The sequence below is a fragment of the Coturnix japonica genome, chromosome 1, assembly GCF_001577835.2.
Source record: "Coturnix japonica isolate 7356 chromosome 1, Coturnix japonica 2.1, whole genome shotgun sequence".
NCBI lineage: Eukaryota > Metazoa > Chordata > Aves > Galliformes > Phasianidae > Coturnix > Coturnix japonica.
This window is the reverse complement of record NC_029516.1, coordinates 68,939,813-68,959,153: the sequence shown is the minus strand read 5'-3', so window position 1 is coordinate 68,959,153 and position 19,341 is coordinate 68,939,813. Positions and strand designations below refer to the sequence as shown.

Below are 19,341 nucleotides of genomic sequence, written 5' to 3'. Positions count from 1 at the left end.
AGCTTAGAAAAAAGAAAATTCAGTAGTACAGGCAGCATCAGGTGAACTAAATTCAGTACTTGCTGCAGTCTGTCTTTACAGTAGAATTATCATGCCACGAAATACCATCTCCTGAAATTCTGCTTTGAAATCATGCTTTCTGTGGCTTACATAAATAAACAGGAGATTCTTGGTCATATGACAAATGATCTAGGCACCAAGATTTCTGCATAGTATTGTTTCAGATAGATTCTACTGGAGCAGTTTTGGTCAGAGTAGATTTTACCACTGTGATAATAAGTAAAATGGTCCTGTCTTGCAGTGGCAGCACAGCTGCTTATTTAGCACTGAGGTAATTTTATGCCATGACATTTGTGTCTGGAGCCTTTTTACTTATTAGAATATTTTAAGACAGTAATAATATTCTCTCCAGTTGCTTTTCCCCTCTCATACATTACTCTGTGTCTTCAGGCAAACTCTGTCACCCTGTATTTGCCATGGCTTCATTCTTCTTTAACAAAACAAGGTAATACACCCCTTATTCTTAATTTACATCTGCCTCTATTCTTATTTACTTGCCTTTGGAACTGAAGTTATCACAACTGATGTGAGAATCACTTAGACTTTCATTGTTTCTGAGACCATCCCTGTGGTCCCTTGGTTTTGTTTGTTCCTGTTGATGGCTTCTAAAGACCCTTGAGGCAAGAAAAGCCATTTTGAAACCCTCTCCATTCTCTGGTTTACCTCTAGACTTCAAGCATTCTGTGGCTAGCCAGTATTTTTTTTTTCCTCAGCAGCAGATCTTTTTTGGCGTTTAGGAGTTCTTCCCCCTGCAGGCATATAAGACCATCCTCTTCCATCTGTGACAGGTGAAAGAGCAGCTTGTGTTGCAAGAATTCCGCACACTGTAGCTAGTCTACAGTGCTCCCCAATGTACTCTAACTCATTCCCCAACTCAAATACTTCATCTTGAATCCCTAAACTTTTGATGAAAAGGTGTATGGTTTACCATCAGTGATTTGGAGAGGATTGAGGACCACCCTGCAGAAAACAAGGCATCCTGTTTTTTCACTTCTTTGCTATTGAAAAATACTGACTTTATTTCCATTTTGGCAATGTAACCATGTAACCAGAAACAGTTGCCACGTGATCACAGTTCTGCACAGTGATGTAGGCTGACTGATTGACCTTAGAGCTGGCATCACTGGAACAAGAGCTTCCTCCTGATATTTTGGGTACTCAGTCCCCCAGGTTGTGTTTTAGTGATCACGTGCAGAATTTTTGGATGCTTACAGTGCATTACTGAGCCTTGCTGAAGATTTTAGAACTCTTTTTTTAGCTTGATAGGAGGAGTAACACAAGAACACCATCAGCTTCAACAGTCTGCCAAGTCAACAAACCTCTAAATAAGACCAGCCTTAGGTCTGTGAAGCTGCCCTGGGGTGTCCACAGCCTACTGCACCTACAAGCCCTGCTGGATAAAGCAAAGAAATTCAGTCTCGGGTCATGAGACCACTTCTACAGAGAGGAGGACTTATGTCTCTTGAATGCCTTATTTCATTTTTCAGTCAAAAATAATGGCAGAATTGGAAGACAGACCAATTCCAGTTCAAAAGGAATTTGTTTGATCTCCGTACAGATCTTATTGTTTCTGTAAGGCGCCTGGCCATCGTATTCACCCAAGTATTTGTTTTTATTACCCTGGAGGCTGATTAATTGAAAACAAGTTGATCATTACCTTCAAATTAGCTCTGAAGAGTCAAACTACGTTGCCATCCTGCTGTTTTTTGGAAGCAAATCTGAAATGACTAGCAGACTTACCTCTTCGGAAAAATTTGCTATTCTGTGCATGCTGTTATCTTAAGTTGTTTTGAAGTCTCATTGTTCAAATATAAATTGGTCTGTTTACCTGAAAGCCGCCTTCTACACGGCTTGTTAAAAGTTTTGCCTTAATCCTTCATGGTGTTACTCCATCGTTTGTATTCCCTTTCTCACCAGATTGCATTCTTTCAGCAGTAAGTTACTCATTTCATCTCTTAGGATGCTGTCTGTGCCACAGTGCTGATTAGCACAGAGAAGCTGAAAAGTCCTTGCAACTTTTCCTGTTGTATTTCAATCAGCATTATGTCCCATTGACAGTTAGCATTCACATTCATGTGGTCAGTGACAAATCTATACAGTTACTCTTGGTAATCTGATTCACCCGTCATTGTTCTCCAAGACTTCAGACTCCTGAGTTATAGGCTGGAAAAGTGACTGAGGATATCCTGAGAAGCTCAGGCTCTTTCTAGGGGTCTTTGAAAGTCCCTGTAGATTCTGTTTAAGCTGATGATCAACCTAGCAGTCCCTGTGAACTGCTTTTCTGATTCACCAGCTGGAAGAAGCTGATGGTCTTTGGAAGTTGAGAGTATACAGGCATGATTCTGATCTGCCTCTGAGCCATAGAGTAGTGCTTCCTGAGTCCACATTCTCCAGGGATATGTAATCCACACATACCTTGCTTCATTCTTCTTTTCTTCTTTACCATAAGATGTTGATAGATTCTTGCTGCAGTCATTCTAAATCTCCCATCCTTTGGCAGAAGATTTCAGGATTCTTCTGTAGTTGAGTGTGCTGTCAATTTGGAGAGAAGGCTGAGAGAACCAAAGATGCAAGTTGTGCTTTGATCTATAGGGCAGCATATTGGCTCAGCAGAAGAGGTCATCATGTTGTCAGTGGGCTTTGACAAGACTAAAAGTTGCTTATTCTTCTGGTGCAAGGTTTGCCAGAGTTTATGTTTGTGCGTGGACTGTGCACCTGGAAGTATTATGGTTACTGGGGAACTCTTTTTTAAATGCTTAACATGTACACCATTGAGTGACATGGCAGTGGTATAAAACAACCAGTAATGTGAAATCCATGAATGATAATGAAACAAGATGTCGAAGAAAACTGAAAGATTAGAAATACCACTAACAAGATAAACTGAATAATTTGCTTTTGCAGGTGTTGTAGAAGTTGAATTAGTAAGCAAGATTATATATAGCTCATAGAATGTGATGATTTATAGCACATAGTATTTTAAATAAAGGATACTACTCTTTATATGTAGGATTTTTCCCATTCATTACCTGAAAGTATTGACTACAGAGAGATTATTTTATGAAGTTTTTTGTGCATCTTTGAAGTTTCTAACAAGAACTGTCCCCAGAACCTGGGTATGGCATTAGCTGTTATTTGAAGCACAGCAACTCCAGTGCACAATAAAGCAGATGAATAGGATTTAAACATTGTCAGGGCATGAGCAGATGCTGCCTCTGTCTGAAGTGTCAGAGAAAGCATTTAACCAAGCAAAAAATGGATGATGATTACTTGGTTTTCTGAGAACTGGAAAATAGGAACATATCTTGATGGAATGGTTCAGAGAATCTCAAACAAAGATATCTTGGATATTCTTTTCCTCAAATTTGCTGAGTTAGAATCTACAAGGTGCTTTTACATCTGCTCTCAGTGCCTAGACTATAGTCTGTCAGACCCACTAGTAATACGGTACCTGCCTGTAAGTGTGTCTACTGTAGCATTATAACATGCCTTTTGATAGTTTTTTCTCAGAAAAAATGCTTCCTTGCAAGATTCTGCATTCATAATATCTTCATTATTTTAGTTGCTATTAGCAAAAATGTAGTAGTTAGTTTTGCATCCTTAGTTTCAGATAAAAAAAAAAGAAATCAGTGAGTATGTGTCCTAGTCTGCAGGGATAATGCATCCTCTGGCTGAGCAAATACATGTTTTCTTGAAATTCCCAATAACATTAGAAGTAGTTATGCTTAAATAATTAAAGATTTAATGCACTGGCATGCTACAAAGCAAGAGAAGGTGTCACAGTTCCTTTAGATGATGCATCACCAGGACCGCTCAAAATTCAGCTTCATTTGTGGATGAGAGTAATAGTGTGTGTATATACATATATAGATATAGATATATATATGGTATACCTAATCTCCAAGAGTCTTTTTCTGAAGTTCTTGAGGAAAGCCCTTTAAAGATATTAAGAAGTTACAGCAAAAGCAACATGGAGAAAAAATATATGATTATTAGTATAACAAGTGGGGCAGATATTCATCTCTTGCAAGAGATGGAGACATGGTGACCAGTGGCAATCTGTTTAATATGTAATGCTACTTATAATATATGTATAAAGGTAAATTATGTTTTATATTTTAATGTGTACGCATATTTATATATAGAATATACACATCTGTAAATGTTCAGGAAAAGAGCATGAATAGTATGCATACTGATGGCAACTGAGAAAAGGCTACTGGGGGTATTGACGATGGCTGAAAGCTGAGAAGTTGCACCAGGATCTTATGAGGTTGACTTACTGAGTAATAAAGGTGTTAATTACATTCAGTGTAGTTAAATGTAAAGTAAGTCACCTATGAAAAAATAAGTTCAGATCTCACACGTAAGATGGTGAGTTCTTAACTGACAACATTATGAAAATACCAATTCTGTATTGATCAAGAAAAACAAAGTGAGAAGGAACAAAAGAGAGAACATAATTATGTTGCTGTATTAATCCTGCCCATACATTTAGTGCAGTGTTCAAACTAGTCCTCACAGTTCAAAGATTGTGTAATTGGGTTGGAAGAGTTGCAGAGACAGTCCTGGGAGGAAAACTAAAGGTATAGAACAATTTCCATTAAAGGAACAACTGAATCAGATAGGAGTCTTTCATATGGAAAAGAAATGTTATAGGTATGAAATGACAGATTTGCAAAATCACCAGGGGATTGAAAAGATTGGAAAGGTTGAGTGAGAATCAGTTGTTCACTCTCTTCTCCAACAGGAGAACTAGGGACTATTGAATAGATCTAATAGCAACCAGGCTGAAAATAGTCCTGTGGATGCTGGCACTGTGCTGTTATGTCTTCCTTTAAGGGCAGAAGCAGCAAATCTCTTAGTTTAGAGATTTATTTTCAGATGTGGCTAAGTTTCCATTGACTAGTTGTAAATCTTTTACTAGAGGATCCCATTAGGAACCACATGAGCTTTGGTGCCCTGATAACAATACCCTAAATGAAGAGTTTGAATGAGATGGAGCTTATTTGGGGTGGTGATATCTGTTTTTGTTGTAAGATCTTTTCCAACTGTGCCGGGTGGGATCAAGGGGCAGTAAAACAGCTGGTGACCTTTCGGTTTCTTTTGCTGTTAAAGAATTGATATCAGTCACTTTAATTTTACCCCATAATTGAATATATTAATGCATTTGTATCCTTTGTGTTTCATTAGTTTTCAAGAGGATTAATACACACGTGTGAATATAGGTAGTTTTCTCCCAGGAATTGGAGAAATTCATAAGAAAAGTCCCTAGCAATAGGAAGTATTTGTGAGACTGCTTGAAGATGAGCTAGTTCCTGCTTTTCTCACATGCTTGGGATTTAGCAGCCTCATATCCACCCTTCCTCCTATGGTTTGTCAGGAGTAAAAATGTTCCTTTTTTTTTTTTTTTTTTGTTCATTTGTTTCTTTTTTTCTTTGCTCTACAGCATTAAAACTGGGTCCAGAAGCATTCAAATTTGATGGTGGTGTAGAGGCAGTGGCAGTGCGTCAGAATGAGAAGTATTATATCCTAAGACCGGAGGTGATTGAGACCTACTGGTATATGTGGAGATTCACGCATGATCCCAAGTACAGGCAGTGGGGCTGGGAGGCTACACAGGTAACTATTTATTATCTGTTAGTAAATTTATTCTACTTATTTTCCTTTTGTAGCTGAGACACTCCAAATGATAATTTATTTTCACAAGTTCCAGTAACATAGCATACATATGTAATCTTTATACTGAAAATCTGAATCTCTGTATTTGTGGTCTTCTTTCATTCATCCCTCGTACATAGATATCTGATAGTTATTGACTATACACTGATCACAAGAATAACAAGACATCATTTTCATATGACAGTAGAATATTCTAATTGTATAAATTGTTTGTAATCTTGGAAAGGTTTCTCATTTTGAATGCTTCCTAGAGCTGAACAGTGAGCCTTTTCTGATCTCTTCTCACTGCTTCCACCTGCTGGTCTGTCCCAGAGTCATGCAAAACTACATTGCTTTCCAAGCAATTTTCTGGTTGTCTTCAAGATCTGATCAGCCAGTGGGCTACTACAGCTTCTCCACTTTGTTGCTAATGGCTTCAGCAGTCTTTGGAAACATACCTCAAAGCCATTTTCAAACAAGAGAATAAACATTGAAGGTAACGATGCTAATTTACTGTAGCTGGGTAGATGAGATGAGGAATGAGGGGGTTGTTCTGGTAATGGGGGATGCTGAGAAGGCGGAGATACTGAACGCCTTCTCTGCTTCTGTCTTCAGTGGAAAAGCTCTCCCTTGGGAATCCCAGACCCTGGAGGTTAGTGAGAGCATCTGGGGAATGGAAGACTTCCCTTTAGTCAGAGAAGAGGTGGTCCTTGAACACCTAGGCAACACCAATGTTCATAAATCCATGGGACCCGATGCATCCAAGGGTGCTGAGGGAGCTGGCAGAAGTGATTGCTGAACTGCTGTATATCATCTTGAGAGGTCTTGCAGACTGAGGGAGGTGCCTGAAGATTGGTGGGTAGCCAGTGTCACTCTGGTCTTCCAAAAGGGCAAGAAGGAAGATCCAGGCCAGTCAGCCCTCACCTCTGTCTCCAGAAAGGTGATGGAACAGCTTGTGCTGGATGCCATCTCCAGACATTTGGAAGAAAAGGAAGTTATCAGGAGTAGTCAGCATGGGTTCACCAGTGGGAGGTCGTGCATGACCAACCTAGTAGCCTCCTACGATGTTGTCATGTCCTGGGTGGATGAGGGGAGAGCAGTGGATGTAGTCTACCTTGATTTCAGAGAGGCATTTTATACTGTCTCCCACAACATCCTTATAACAAAGCTGAGGAAGTGTGTAGATGAGTGGACAGTGAGGTGGGTTGACAACTGGCTGACTGGCAGAGCACACAGGGTCATCATTGGCGGTGCAGAGTCCGGTTGGAGACCTGTAACTAGTGGTGTTCCCCAGGGGTCAGTGCTGGGTCTGGTGTTGTTCAGCATCTTCATCAGTGACCTTGACGAGGAGATAGTGGCCACCCTCAGCAAGTTTGCTGATGATACAAAATTGGGAGATAGGCTGATATGCCTGAAGGCTGTGCTGCCATTCAGCGAGAAAAGAAGACTGAGAGGGGACCTGATCCAGGTCTATAAATATCTGATGTGTGAGGGGCAAAGTGGTGAGGCCAGACTCTTTTCAGCAGTGTGTGGAGACAGGACAAGGAGAAACAGCCAGAAACCAGAGCGTAGGAAGTTCCGCACAAGTGTGTGCAAGAACTTCTTTACAGTGAGGGTGACAGAGCACTGGAACAGGCTGCCCAGGGAGGTGGTGAAGTCTCCTTCTCTGGAGATATTCAAGACCTGCCTGGATGCCTACCTGTGCGACTAGGTGTAGGGAACCTGCTTTGGCAGGGAGGTTGGACTTGATGGTCTCCAGAGGTCCCTTCTAACCCCTATGATTCTGTGATTGTGTGAAAAAGCCAGGGAAGTGAAGATCTGAGAGCTTGCAGAATCTGCATGTCAGAACCAGTTTAGCTCCAGAGGCAAGAGATCCAGAAAAAAGTGCTCGGAGCTAGTGCTGATCTGTTGAAAAGGCAGGTTCATGGTATTTAGCTTGGTTCATCCAAGTGCTTTTCTCAGTGTAGTTATAATCATGTAGAAGAGTCGCTGTATTTTAAGGTAATGCTTTAGTCTTGGTTAGGTTTTACCTTGTAGACTGTTTGCTTATAATCAGCATCACATTATTCTGCACAGACATCCCATGTACATCATATTTTTATTCTAGAATACGTTGCCACTATCTCTAAAACACGAAGTCATATCAGCATCAACATTAAGTCATATCTTCCCTACGGCCTGAGCTGTAAATGTTTCTAATATGACAAAGAAATGGATTTAGTAACCTACCCCTTCCCAGTGTGTATACAACAAATGCATGCTGATCTTACAGTAGCTGCTGTCAGAAGCTCTGGCTCTGTGATCCAAGATGAGATTAGGACCTTTATAGCAGGTTAAAGAATATACAAATACAAAATTTTTCAAGATAGGATTAGTCTTTATAGTATAGTGCAGAGCTTTTGTTACATTTTCTCCATCTTGCTTTCATGTTTTCATTCCTACTAATGCTTTCAAACAAAACCCTTTTCGCCTGTCTCTAGATTTCTGTATATGCAGGGTAGGATTTTATTTTATCCTGAGGCATCTGAATTTAAGTTGTGTAAATCAAGCACCCCACGTGTGTATCTTCCTCTGTCCTTATAGAGTGCCTTTTTCTGCTTACTTCCTCAGTGTTTTCATTATTCGATATAACTGTAGAATGTTAATGTTAACTCTTCATAAATGTTTTTGTCTACCTCTCCCTCCCACGATTACTTTTTCTTTCCCTCACCATCATACCAACAGAGGAGCCTGGGAAGTTTTCTGCTCCCCAGGGCTTTCTGTTCCCTGCACAGAGATAATATGTTCTTGTGTTTACTCCTTACACCTACTCACTGCTTTCTCTGCTTCCATGTCACACACAGTTCTGGCTGTGCTTCTTCCTCCATTTGTAAATAGAGAATAATCTGGTATAATACACAGAACGGTTAGTTTGCTGCTTTTGTCTAACACAGCCTTTATTCGCTTTTCTTGGAAGTGAAACGGCTGCCTTTTGACCACTGAACATACTTTGAAATCTGTGCTATATAGTTCTTACGGCAAATGGTGTTTGTTCGTGTTTTCCCTCATGAGAATTCTAACAGGTGCTTGTCACATCAGGGGAAAATAACAGAGTTGTAGGGGTCAGAAGGGACCTCTGGTCATCTCCTCTTCCAGCCTACCTGCTAAAGCAGGTTACCTAGAGTAGATAACACAGGAAAGCATCCAGACAAGTTTTGAATATCTCCAAAGAAGGAGACTCCATTACATCTCCGCACAGCCTGTTTCAGTGCTCCGTGACCCTCAAAGTAAAGAAGTTTTTCCTCATATTCAGATGGAACTTTCTGTGTGCCAATTGGTGCCCCGTCTCCTGTTGTTGGCTGTTGTTGAAATGAACCTGGCCATATCCACCTGATTCCCACACATTAGATATTTATAAACAACGATGAGATCATTGTTTATAATGATAAACAATGACCCCCCCCCCAACCTGCTGGCCATGCTCTTTTTAATGGACCCTGGGACAAAATTGGCCTTGACACACAGGTCCTTCACTGCAGAGCTCAAAATGAATTTTGTTTCAGAATATGAAATTGTCTTCCCCCCCACCCCCACCCCACTGAACTTAATGTTTGTTGACTGAGTTCTTGCTGGTCTCCTTTACCTGCTTCATTGAATTGAATTCTCTGTCCTCAGAAGATCTGAGGAAACTGGGATCTAGTCTAGAAGCGACTACAATTTTAGTTCCAAAAAAGCCTTGATCTACTCTTGTCACAAGGCCCTGAAATTTCACACGGCATCATTTTTGAGCCCACAGACATGTATTTGGCATGAGTACCGTATTGTATGTTTTTCTGTTCTACTCTTGATTTGAATAAGAAGAAGTGGAAAATCTAATTCCTTTGGTAGTTTGTTGCATTATTATTTATGCCGTTAAAAACATATGCTTTATTTCCCATTTGAATTTGTCTAGTTCTAGATGTCAATCATTGAACTTCCCTGTGACTCCCTGTACCATATTAAAATGTGTTCTATTGCCCATGGTTTCTTTTTCTACTACTGGATTGTCTTAAAAAATTGTACCTTCTCCTGCTGTAAAGCCTTTTCTCCAAATGTCTGCACCCACCTCAGATGTTCCTCCTGCTTTTTTAAAAATGAAATCTGAAACAGTATATTCCAGTTTTTCTCTTTACCCACAGCCCTATGCAAAATTAAATTGGCATGCCTGCTTCTGCTTGCTACCCCTGTGTGTGTACCTGCCTCGTCATCCTACAAGGAGCTCATACTGACTTGTCTCTGGTGGCCACTGGGTTAAGTGTCTACTTTCCAGACTAATCTAGTTCTGCACTTCCAGTCTTTATTTCTGGGTCTAGGATTTTATATCTGGCCATACAAAACTCATTTTGTTAGGGCTTCAGTTTCCACCAGATTATACTGGCTGCTGCTATTCATCTATACATCATTTTTGCCAGCAGAAGCCATGCAGCGATTTGGTGAAAATTAAGGCAACCCCTTGTTGAATCTCTGTGAAAAGCAACCCTATCCAGTGGTGGGTTCACATTTCCAGTTCACTGTTAAATCACTGTTGGTCGGTTTTTAATTAAGATAATGATATTAGTAAGGTATAGTGCTATTCTCTTCTTGTCGTTACATATTATGATACTGTGTCAATTGCTTTAATTGCTTCTTATACCTTTGCAGTTTCCTTTACTACTTTTTACTACTTTACAACTTCGATTTCATTCTTTGAAGTCTACAAGTTTGCTGAGAATGCTGGTTTCCGTAAAGCCATACTTACCAGTGTCAGTTGTCCTCTTGTTTTTTTATGTGTTTTTACTTGGTGTCCATAATTGTTTGGAAATTTAGTTCTACCATCCTGTATTTATCCACTCAGCCTGCCAGTGCCTCTGAATAATAGCATTCCTTTGATTCTCTTCCAGTCCTCTAGGACTACCATGTGATCTAAGGTGCATTATAAGTAAGCATCGTTTTGTCAAGAGTATGGGAACTGATAGGTCTTGACCTGAATCAGTGATTGGGCCTTATCAGGGCCTTGCTTCTCACAAACAAAGGGGACCCCAAGCAGTCAGACTCCCATGGCCCTGGCAATATTGGAAATGAGAATTCTAAAAAACCTGAACTAGAGGCTCTGGTGGAACTGGACTCTCTAGAAATCTGGCCAGTAGTCACTCAAAAAGAAACAAACCAACAACAAAAAACCAACATGAAAATCCAAGAAAGACCTAAGGAGATACCACCCAAATAGTGGCTTTCACCCCAAACTATGATGCATGTTACCACCTGCTCATGTATGGCCACTGAATTGGTGGACTTAGTCCAGTGATTCCAGGATTCCAGCAAAGGTCAAGGGAAAGTATCCTGTCCTAGTTGTTGAGACTATGGGATATAGGAGCGAAATGTGTCCAGATATACCCACCCATAGTGGTTTATGGAATTCTATGGAAGAACTCCAGAATTACATCTGGGAGCAAGGCATGAAGGAAGTCATCTGTGAGGGCACTTTTGAAAGTCCCTTCTTGGTCAGATTCACTGTGGGGATGAGAGACTTAATTCTACAGCAAGCTCCTTCCCATCACTATGGGACACTCATAGTGATCTTAAATCCTTTGGTGGCCTCCAAACCCGTAATCTAACAGATCACTCAATTATTGGCCAACAAACTAATGGGTCAGCCATAGATTACTGAAGTACAGGTAGCTGTGTTCAGTAGTTGGTAATGATCGCCTGAGCCAAGCATTTTCCTTGATCGCTCTGCCTTCTCTGTCTCCACACAAGTCTGTTAAAAGAGCAGCTAACTGCTGAGGATATACCACCAAAACAGTGGGAAGGCACAAGTAATCTGTGAATCATTTCATTCTCATAGCTTTGAGGCTGGCATGCTGTAAGATTGTGTGTGAGCCAAATGATGAGTGTAAGGAGGTGCTCTGTGCTATTGATGCATTCTTCCCAGTCTCCTCCTCTTCCAGCGTGATTTTTGCTGTACTGTGTTGGAGCTGATTAGCAAGGTGGTTTATGAATCCAAAAGCTGTTGGCCTCTCTCTGCATGGAATGCTGATTGGTTTTAAGTTGATGCTTTAAACATAAAGAACTCCTTTGAAGTCTGGCACACAGCTGACTTGAGTTTCAACTGTATAAGGGGGAAAGAGAGAAGCATATATAGGAGATGGAATTGCATGGAGAAAGCAGTAGCTGGAAGAGTCTTATAGGATGAAATCAGTGCTTCCTGAATATGAGTACTGTGTCTAATCCCTACCTTCAGAAAGTCTCTGTGACAAATTACAAGACACAGTCCTGTAACTCTTCAAACTCTTCCAGCTGCAAAATCCAGGAGTGTTTGTCATCTACCTACACTCCCCGTAGCCCATGTTACATTAATTGAGCAATTAATGTTTTACACAGTGTTACTTACGAGCAGCAATGTCAGCTCAAAGCTAAAGTCTGCTGAGGCCATGTTCTCCCATCAATATCAGTGAACAGTGAGTACCTCGGAAAGAAAGTATTCTTCCCCAGAATACCTTTTTCTAGCTTCTAGTGGTTTGCCAAATGTCTTTAGTAGCCTTGGAAGGATTTTACGTTGGCACGTGTACAGTCCTCATTTATTTACTTATTTTCCCAATCCACAACATCATCTGACATGACTAAATTATGCAGAATGGGAAAGAATTTCCTCCTTTGTTGATCAATTCTGTTATTTCAGTTCTTTCAAATTTTAATTTACAAATGTATTGCCTTTTTTTTTTTTTTTTTTCCATTTTTTCTTTTTACCTCCCCTTTTGCAGGCGATCGACAAATATTGCCGAGTTAGTGGTGGCTTCTCTGGTGTCAAGGATGTCTATTCCTCATCTCCTACATATGACGACGTACAGCAGAGCTTTTTCCTTGCTGAAACATTGAAGTAAGCTGTTTTCGCTTTTGCATATTCCTGTAAAAGCTAGTGTGCGGTTTTACAAGAACTTGTTGACTATACAAACAATCTGGTGTCATTTCCAGGGTAGTTTGGACTTTCTTTTTTTCCCAGGAAAAAATAGATCCTGGCAGTGGCAGAGCTGATGCCTACTTCAGGCAGCAGGATGTGTTTTACTGGTGTGAAAGGGCATCAAGTTCATCACATCTGAGAGACAGATATGGCTAATGTGTCCTGCAGCTGAGCAATCCCTAATAGACTCCTCTCAGTGGCCATGATACTTTGTTTCTCTTTATTATCATTACAAAAAGAAAGTGAGACACTGTTGCCTCTTCTGTCATCTTTGTTAGTTCTATTTCATTTACTTCTTTGAGTTAATTTTCTGCAGCTTAAAAGCTGTACTCCCAAAGAGAGAGGCAACATTTCCAACAGGTTCTGCCAGATACACAGTGCTTCTCGAGGAGCTGATGCTGTGTCATCCACCTACCTATAAAAGCCAAATCAGAGAGAGAATGAAGTCTACTCCTATCGGACTTCTGTGGTGACAGGGCTGACCTTTGAAATATTGTCAGAGTCCTGTCCAGGTCTCTCATCACAAGGAGATCTGAAAATTCACTGATGTGTCACTCAGTAACTGGATGTACTGAAGGACAAGCAGTGACACTTGACTGTAGACAGTGGGAATATTTGCATCTGATTTATAGTGAATACAGAACAGTGCGTGCCCACATTCTGGGTGTGACAGAGCCCACTGATGAAAGTGACAGCTCTTCCTTGTGCCGTGCTGCAAGACCTGACATTGGCTGAATAGCAGGAAAACAGGCTGAAGCAGAAGCTGAGAGATCCTGTATCCCAGTGATGTTAAGCTTAGCTTGCACGTACACAATGAGGTTTTCTGGAAGAAGTGAACTCCCTTTGGAATTACAGCAGTTGAATTTGGAAGACTTTACAAAGACCTCTGCTGCCATTGTCCTCTTACAAAGGATAGCATAACCACACTCAAAACTGTGTATTAAGAGAAAAGGAAACAAGAAATAATCTTTATACATATGTCCAGAAATGTAACATCATTACTTGCTTTATTTGCCCCATGTTCCTTTTATTATACAATATTTATGAATCCTCTCTGCAAGCATATTGGCACAGAAGCTGATCACCATGCCCAGCATGGTGATGACAAATCAAATATCTGGCATGGCTTAGTAACTTCTTTTGTGCTTCCTCTAAATATTTGATTTGATTTGAATGGAATAGTCATTTCCAAGTGGGTTTGCTCCATTGGAACCAATTTTTTGCCTACTTCTGCTCTGCTCCCCTGCCTCCAAAATGCTTGTGCTTGATGTTTGTATTATATTGTAAGCCTTGGAAAGGAGTCTTGAAAAACAGAAGTTACTTGGAAAAATTAAAATGCTGTTTTTGTTACAAGTTTTTCATTGCAGGGCTTGAGTGTGATGAAAATGGTTCTTCAGATCATTATGATTGGGAAAGTTGTATGAGTGCTATAAAAAGATTGAAAGTGAATAACTTGTTCATGGCTTTTGCTGCTGACTGGTGGGGCATGCAGCTGCTATGGTGCCCCGGTGTCTGTTGCCCAACTTTAATAACCACCATTTTTCTTCTTTGTATTGATGTCTAGGTATTTGTATCTGCTTTTCTCCAACGATGACCTTCTCCCATTAGACAACTGGGTTTTTAACACAGAAGCGCATCCCCTGCCTGTTTTACATTTAGCAAACACCACACTTTCAGGAAATCCTGCTTATCGATAAAATCAGCTCTAAGAAGAGGAAGAGAGACTTTTCAGCTCTGTTTTGTTTACATGGATCACTTGAGACTTTAAGCAGGAGTGGAGACGGACACTTGATAAATCTTGACGTCTGAGTCAAGTACGGGCGTGAGAAGCAAAGCTCTTCAACATATAGATAAATAAAACTGAAACAAAGTTCTGTTTTATATATGACCAAAACACGAGTGTGGTATTTGCAGGACAGAGACTTCAAGTGCTTTGAACCCAAGCAAGAAATGGAATCTGCTGTCTGAAATAAACGCAACATTGTGAGGAAGAAGAGGCTTTCCTGTTTAGGGACAGGGACTTGCAGCTGCTGCTGTAGGCTGTTGCAAGGCACAGCGCACCAGTCATCTCTTCAGACCGGGTGGGTTCTAAATACTTTGATTTTTATTTTTTTTTCTTCTTTTTCTTTTTGTTTGATGATGGCATGATCAAAGAAACAACAAAAAGCAACATCACTGCACCAGCAGCGTCAGGATTTGGAATTGTTTTCTGTACCTGTCTGAATTTTCTAAGGAGCATCAGTTTGCCCAGACTGGCAGCCATTCTTGGGGCCTTCAAAGTATTAAAACTAAACTATAAAAGCTATTACTTGCTCATTTTCCCTTTTCAGGGCAGTGTTGAAAGTTTTGTGTTGCATGCTCACACTCAAAAAAGCAGTGAATTAGCATTTGGTTTGTAATTCACTGTCAACAGCAAAGGCTTAGCTCATTTCGCAGGTTGTGGTTCGAGTGTGGAGCATAACACTGAGGTGGGATAAGAGCCTAAGCTTTCCTTCTTCATAAATCCCATCATGTGGAAAGTCCCCATTCTCTTGTTTTTCTTTTTTCTTCTAGCCAAATTTACAGAGATAAAACTTGAGAAAAGCAGTCTCATAATTTATATAGCAAGGAATAGAATATGGCATTTTAAAATGCTCCCCTTCAGCTAAGCAGCAGGAGCTTCTTGTTTTATGTTTTTCCACACAATCTGGATTTTTCCTAAAAAATAATTTCACTCTTTGGATAATATTCGCAGACTCTTATTTGCAGGCTTGAAATCCTGTCTTATCATATTTCTGTGTATGACAGAATCCAAAAACTGCCTTTGATTTAGTTTAGAAAACTCCTTTTCATTTGCGTGGCCTGCAATAATGCAAAGCCAAAATGATCGTCTTTGGAAACAACATCACATCTCTTAGACATGAGTGGAAAAAGAAACTACGGATTCTCTTCAATTAGTTGATAAGAAATGAGGTGCTGTTTCCTTTTTTGTTGTTGTTGTTCCTTGAGTACTCAAAGGCTGGAATAGTTCAGATACTTTGAAATTGGGCTGGGCAGTATCAGCTGAGTGCCTCATTCTTCACCATTTTTGATGAAAGAAATAGAGCCAAACTCAAGGGGGTGGAAGAATTGCCTTTAGTGAACTACAGCGGTGCAGCACCATGTCTAAAGGGACTGAGTGCTCTCTCCTCCTCAAGAATATTTATATATGAAATTTCATATGTAAAAACCTTTTCCCAATAACACATTATAATTTTTCTGACTATACAATGAAATAGGATTTCCTACAGTATTTTATCTTTTTTTTTATCTATTTTATCCTCCTTGACAGCAATTTACACATAGCATTTTTTCCTAGGTCATGTGATTATTTCCATCAGACTACATCCTCCAGACTGTCACTTTAGTTTTAGAGGAGGAAGATACAGACCTCAGAAAACAATCTGATCTCAACATTTTTGCCTTAATAGCAATTACTTAGTTACTGTAATTCACAGCAGTATCTTAAAACTAATTTGAGAGCTGATAAAGCAACTGATGTAGTAAATAATACTGATTCAAGCAATTGCTTATTTAAAGTGAGAGGTTGCTTAGTAAGTGGTTTCTTCTTACTGGTTGCACATTAATTAATCTCTCCTATATCTCTCCAGGTACCAAGGAGAAATAGGAAAGATAGATTCCTTGGGTTTTGGGGTTTTTCTTACAAAAAAGAGAGAAAGGGCACTTTCCATTGTAGGCTGTTGTCATACATCTCCTGATAAATGCAGATGTAGAATGGCTGCCAGTCTGTTCAGAGACAGCATTCTGTCGGAGTCCCAGAAACAGCAAATTTCTTACCATTATTGGATGCTCTGCCATACCCCTCACGTGAAGTAAAGCGTTACTATTCAAATTAATTCTTCCATGAATCCCAGTGTGTTAATTCACTGCCACAAGAATGCTTGAATTGAGGACCCAAGCCATTTCATGTTATGGGATGGTATTTTTCTCAAAGCAAATGTACAGTACTGCTATTTCTTCTTTGTGTAGACAAGCAGCAGGTACCAAATAAAGGACATTTGTTTCTTGTTTTCCAGTTAGCCCAGAGTCTGTCAGTTTCTACTCCAGCTCTCTTTAAAAGGCAAACTTTCCTTTTCCTACAGAAACTACAGATCTCCATAGTCTATTCAAAACAATGTGTTTTATGGACTTACTGCTGCATCATTCATGAATCTCTCCATCTTGAGATTACCAAGAGCAAACTGAAAGTTCAGAGGCAATGGGTTTTCAGTGAGGTGTCTGTAGTCACCAAGCACGGATATGGAAACTTCTGTCTGAAGTGACATGCCCTTAGTCAGAGTCCTTCACAAAGAAGTAGGTTTTGATCTGTATTATGGAGGTACGTGCGGCACACAGTTCAGACTGTTTTCCCTCCGGGTATATAAGGTATAGGTAGAGTATTACCACTTTCATTCTGTCTCTGCTGTCTCACATACTTTCATGAAGATAGAGTGTAAATTTAAGCACAAAATTATTTATAGTCCTAATTGTTTTTGAGTCTTGCACTGTATTCTCTAACAAAACAATCCTGGTTTTCTTTAGGTAGCTGTCCCATTGTAGCAACTTCTGCAATGCCTTCTCCTCTTACAGGATAAAGGACAAAAAATCATATACATTTTGGCACACTGGATTTGGGCAAGAGCCTGGAAATCCCAGAACTGTCTATATCCTGTTTTGACTGCATGCAAACAAGGATGCTGAGTTCTTTTCCAAATCCAAGACACAAACCTGCCTATTGGTCAGGATCTGGTAGCAGTAGTACTGGTAGCAGTACTTTTTTTTTCTAACACTTTACAGCCTGACAGAAGCCAAATTTATGCACTGGCCACCTTGGAGCTGTGTGTGCCCTGCAGTCCAGAAGTCAATGTCTTAGCCCTGTCCTCTAACTAAAACCAAGACCTTTGAGTGATATACCGTGTGTTCATTTTGCTGCACAATGTGGTCCTTAAAACTGAATGCTTAGAAAGAATGTGCAAGATGCTGAGTACCCTGAGATAAGGAGAAAAGCAGACAGTGTAGTTCCCTGTGGCAATCACACCTTTGAAGCTTCTTTTGCTCCCTACTCCATACTTGCAAATGACCATCTTGTACCTTCTGGTCACTGAGATATTCTCACCTGGAGCTCTATGAGATTTGAATGTCCATTATCTGGGATTTTGAAAAATGGAAGCAATTACACGCTCCCATAATACCATCCTGTAAGATTAGAAGTATATATTTCATTGATTTTTAACTAAGCGGTATCGGGCTGTCCTCAATGGTACTTGCTTCTGTCCCTGAGGAAATGTATGATATTACAAACCTTCATAATGAGACTCTTCCTAATTTGAATGGAGAAGTGGATAATGGCATTAACACTGAAAGGATCAACAGTGTAATCTAGCACCCACAGAAAACGACGAGGCAGCTTGCATCTCAGGGCTGTAATAACAGGCTTTTGGCAAATGGTGCCTGTTACACACATTAATAAGTAGTCCGTGTTTTTAAGGGGACAAATTACAAAGGAGGATTCTTGTTACCAGAGAAAAATGCAAGCAAGCTCTTGATCCACATTGTAGTTCAGAGATCTGTTTAGCCTAAGCCTTCCCTCTTTTGCTCCTAGAACTCTGGGAAACAGTCTTCTGACTCAAGGGCTTGGGTTGCCATACAAAGAGGAAGCCAAAGCTCTGTTGCACGTTCAGTGCATACAGCTGTAGCAGAGATGATGAACACTGGCTGCTTCGGCTGTCAGCCCATTCTAACAAACTGCTCTGTAATTGCCTGGGAAGTCTGAGAATCGCCGAAATCAAAAGAGACAGCCTGGCTCATTACGGTGAATTGTTGCCTTTAATCCTAATTGCTTGGTGGAAGTTGGTTTTGCATTCTGCCTTTATTCTTGCTTTGTTTGACAGATTATTTTTCCTCCAAAAATAATAAAAGGGCAAGAGTCTTTTCTTCTGATGTGGAAACCTTCTGGCTGCCTCTGACCTGGAATCCTGCATATGTACTTTTTACAGATTAAAAATAATATTGTATATAAAAAAAAGAAAAAAAGAAAAAAAGATTGAATAAAGAATGTCTTTAAGTGAAAAAGGTGCTCTTGTGGCTTTTCTAACAGGATCCCGTCCTTCACAGTTGCATTGCGTTGCCTCTGCCGCTTCAGTAGCAAAGGTGCTTCATCCCTTTGCTTCAACCTCCTCTGAAACACTTGTCTTTGCACTTCCTTTATCCTCAAAGCAAACTTCTCTCTTTTCATTTCTCCTTTTTTCTCTCTGCCAAAATATCACCATACCCTCTTCTTTGCAGTCTGACTGTATGTGCTCCTTCCTGGAGACCACGTGCCTTGCCTTTCCTGTGCGTATTAATTAGCTGTATTTTAAAATGCTGAAATTAATACATCATGGCTTATTTTTAGCCTTCATCTCGGAGCTCTGGGATTTCAGTTCTCTCAGCTCAAAGCCAAGCGCGTGCTGTGTGCCCTGGAAAAGAAAGGTACTCTCACTCGGGCCTGTTCACACATGTATGTGTGGGTTTGTAGGTTGGCAGTGGTGTGCTTTGCTTTTGTTGTTTTAAATAGAAGAGCAATTCATAGGATTATTCATAGGTTATTCATAGGAGTTAACCCAGTCCCTTACTGAATTCATGGCAATGAGAGTGCAGAGCAAGCT

General features: G+C 40.2%; 1 protein-coding gene across 1 annotated transcript in view; it reads left to right on the top strand.

Moving 5' to 3' along the window:
• MAN1A2 (mannosidase alpha class 1A member 2) overlaps positions 1 to 16,734 on the top strand; it is a 106,027-nt gene extending 89,293 nt beyond the window's left edge. The window contains exons 11-13 of the mRNA XM_015873576.1: positions 5,510 to 5,682; positions 12,480 to 12,595; positions 14,241 to 16,734. Coding sequence (XP_015729062.1) covers positions 5,510 to 5,682; positions 12,480 to 12,595; positions 14,241 to 14,373 — 422 coding nt within the window. The 3' untranslated portion in view covers positions 14,374 to 16,734. The remainder of the gene's footprint in view (positions 1 to 5,509; positions 5,683 to 12,479; positions 12,596 to 14,240) is intronic.
• The last annotated feature ends 2,607 nt before the right edge of the window (positions 16,735 to 19,341 follow it).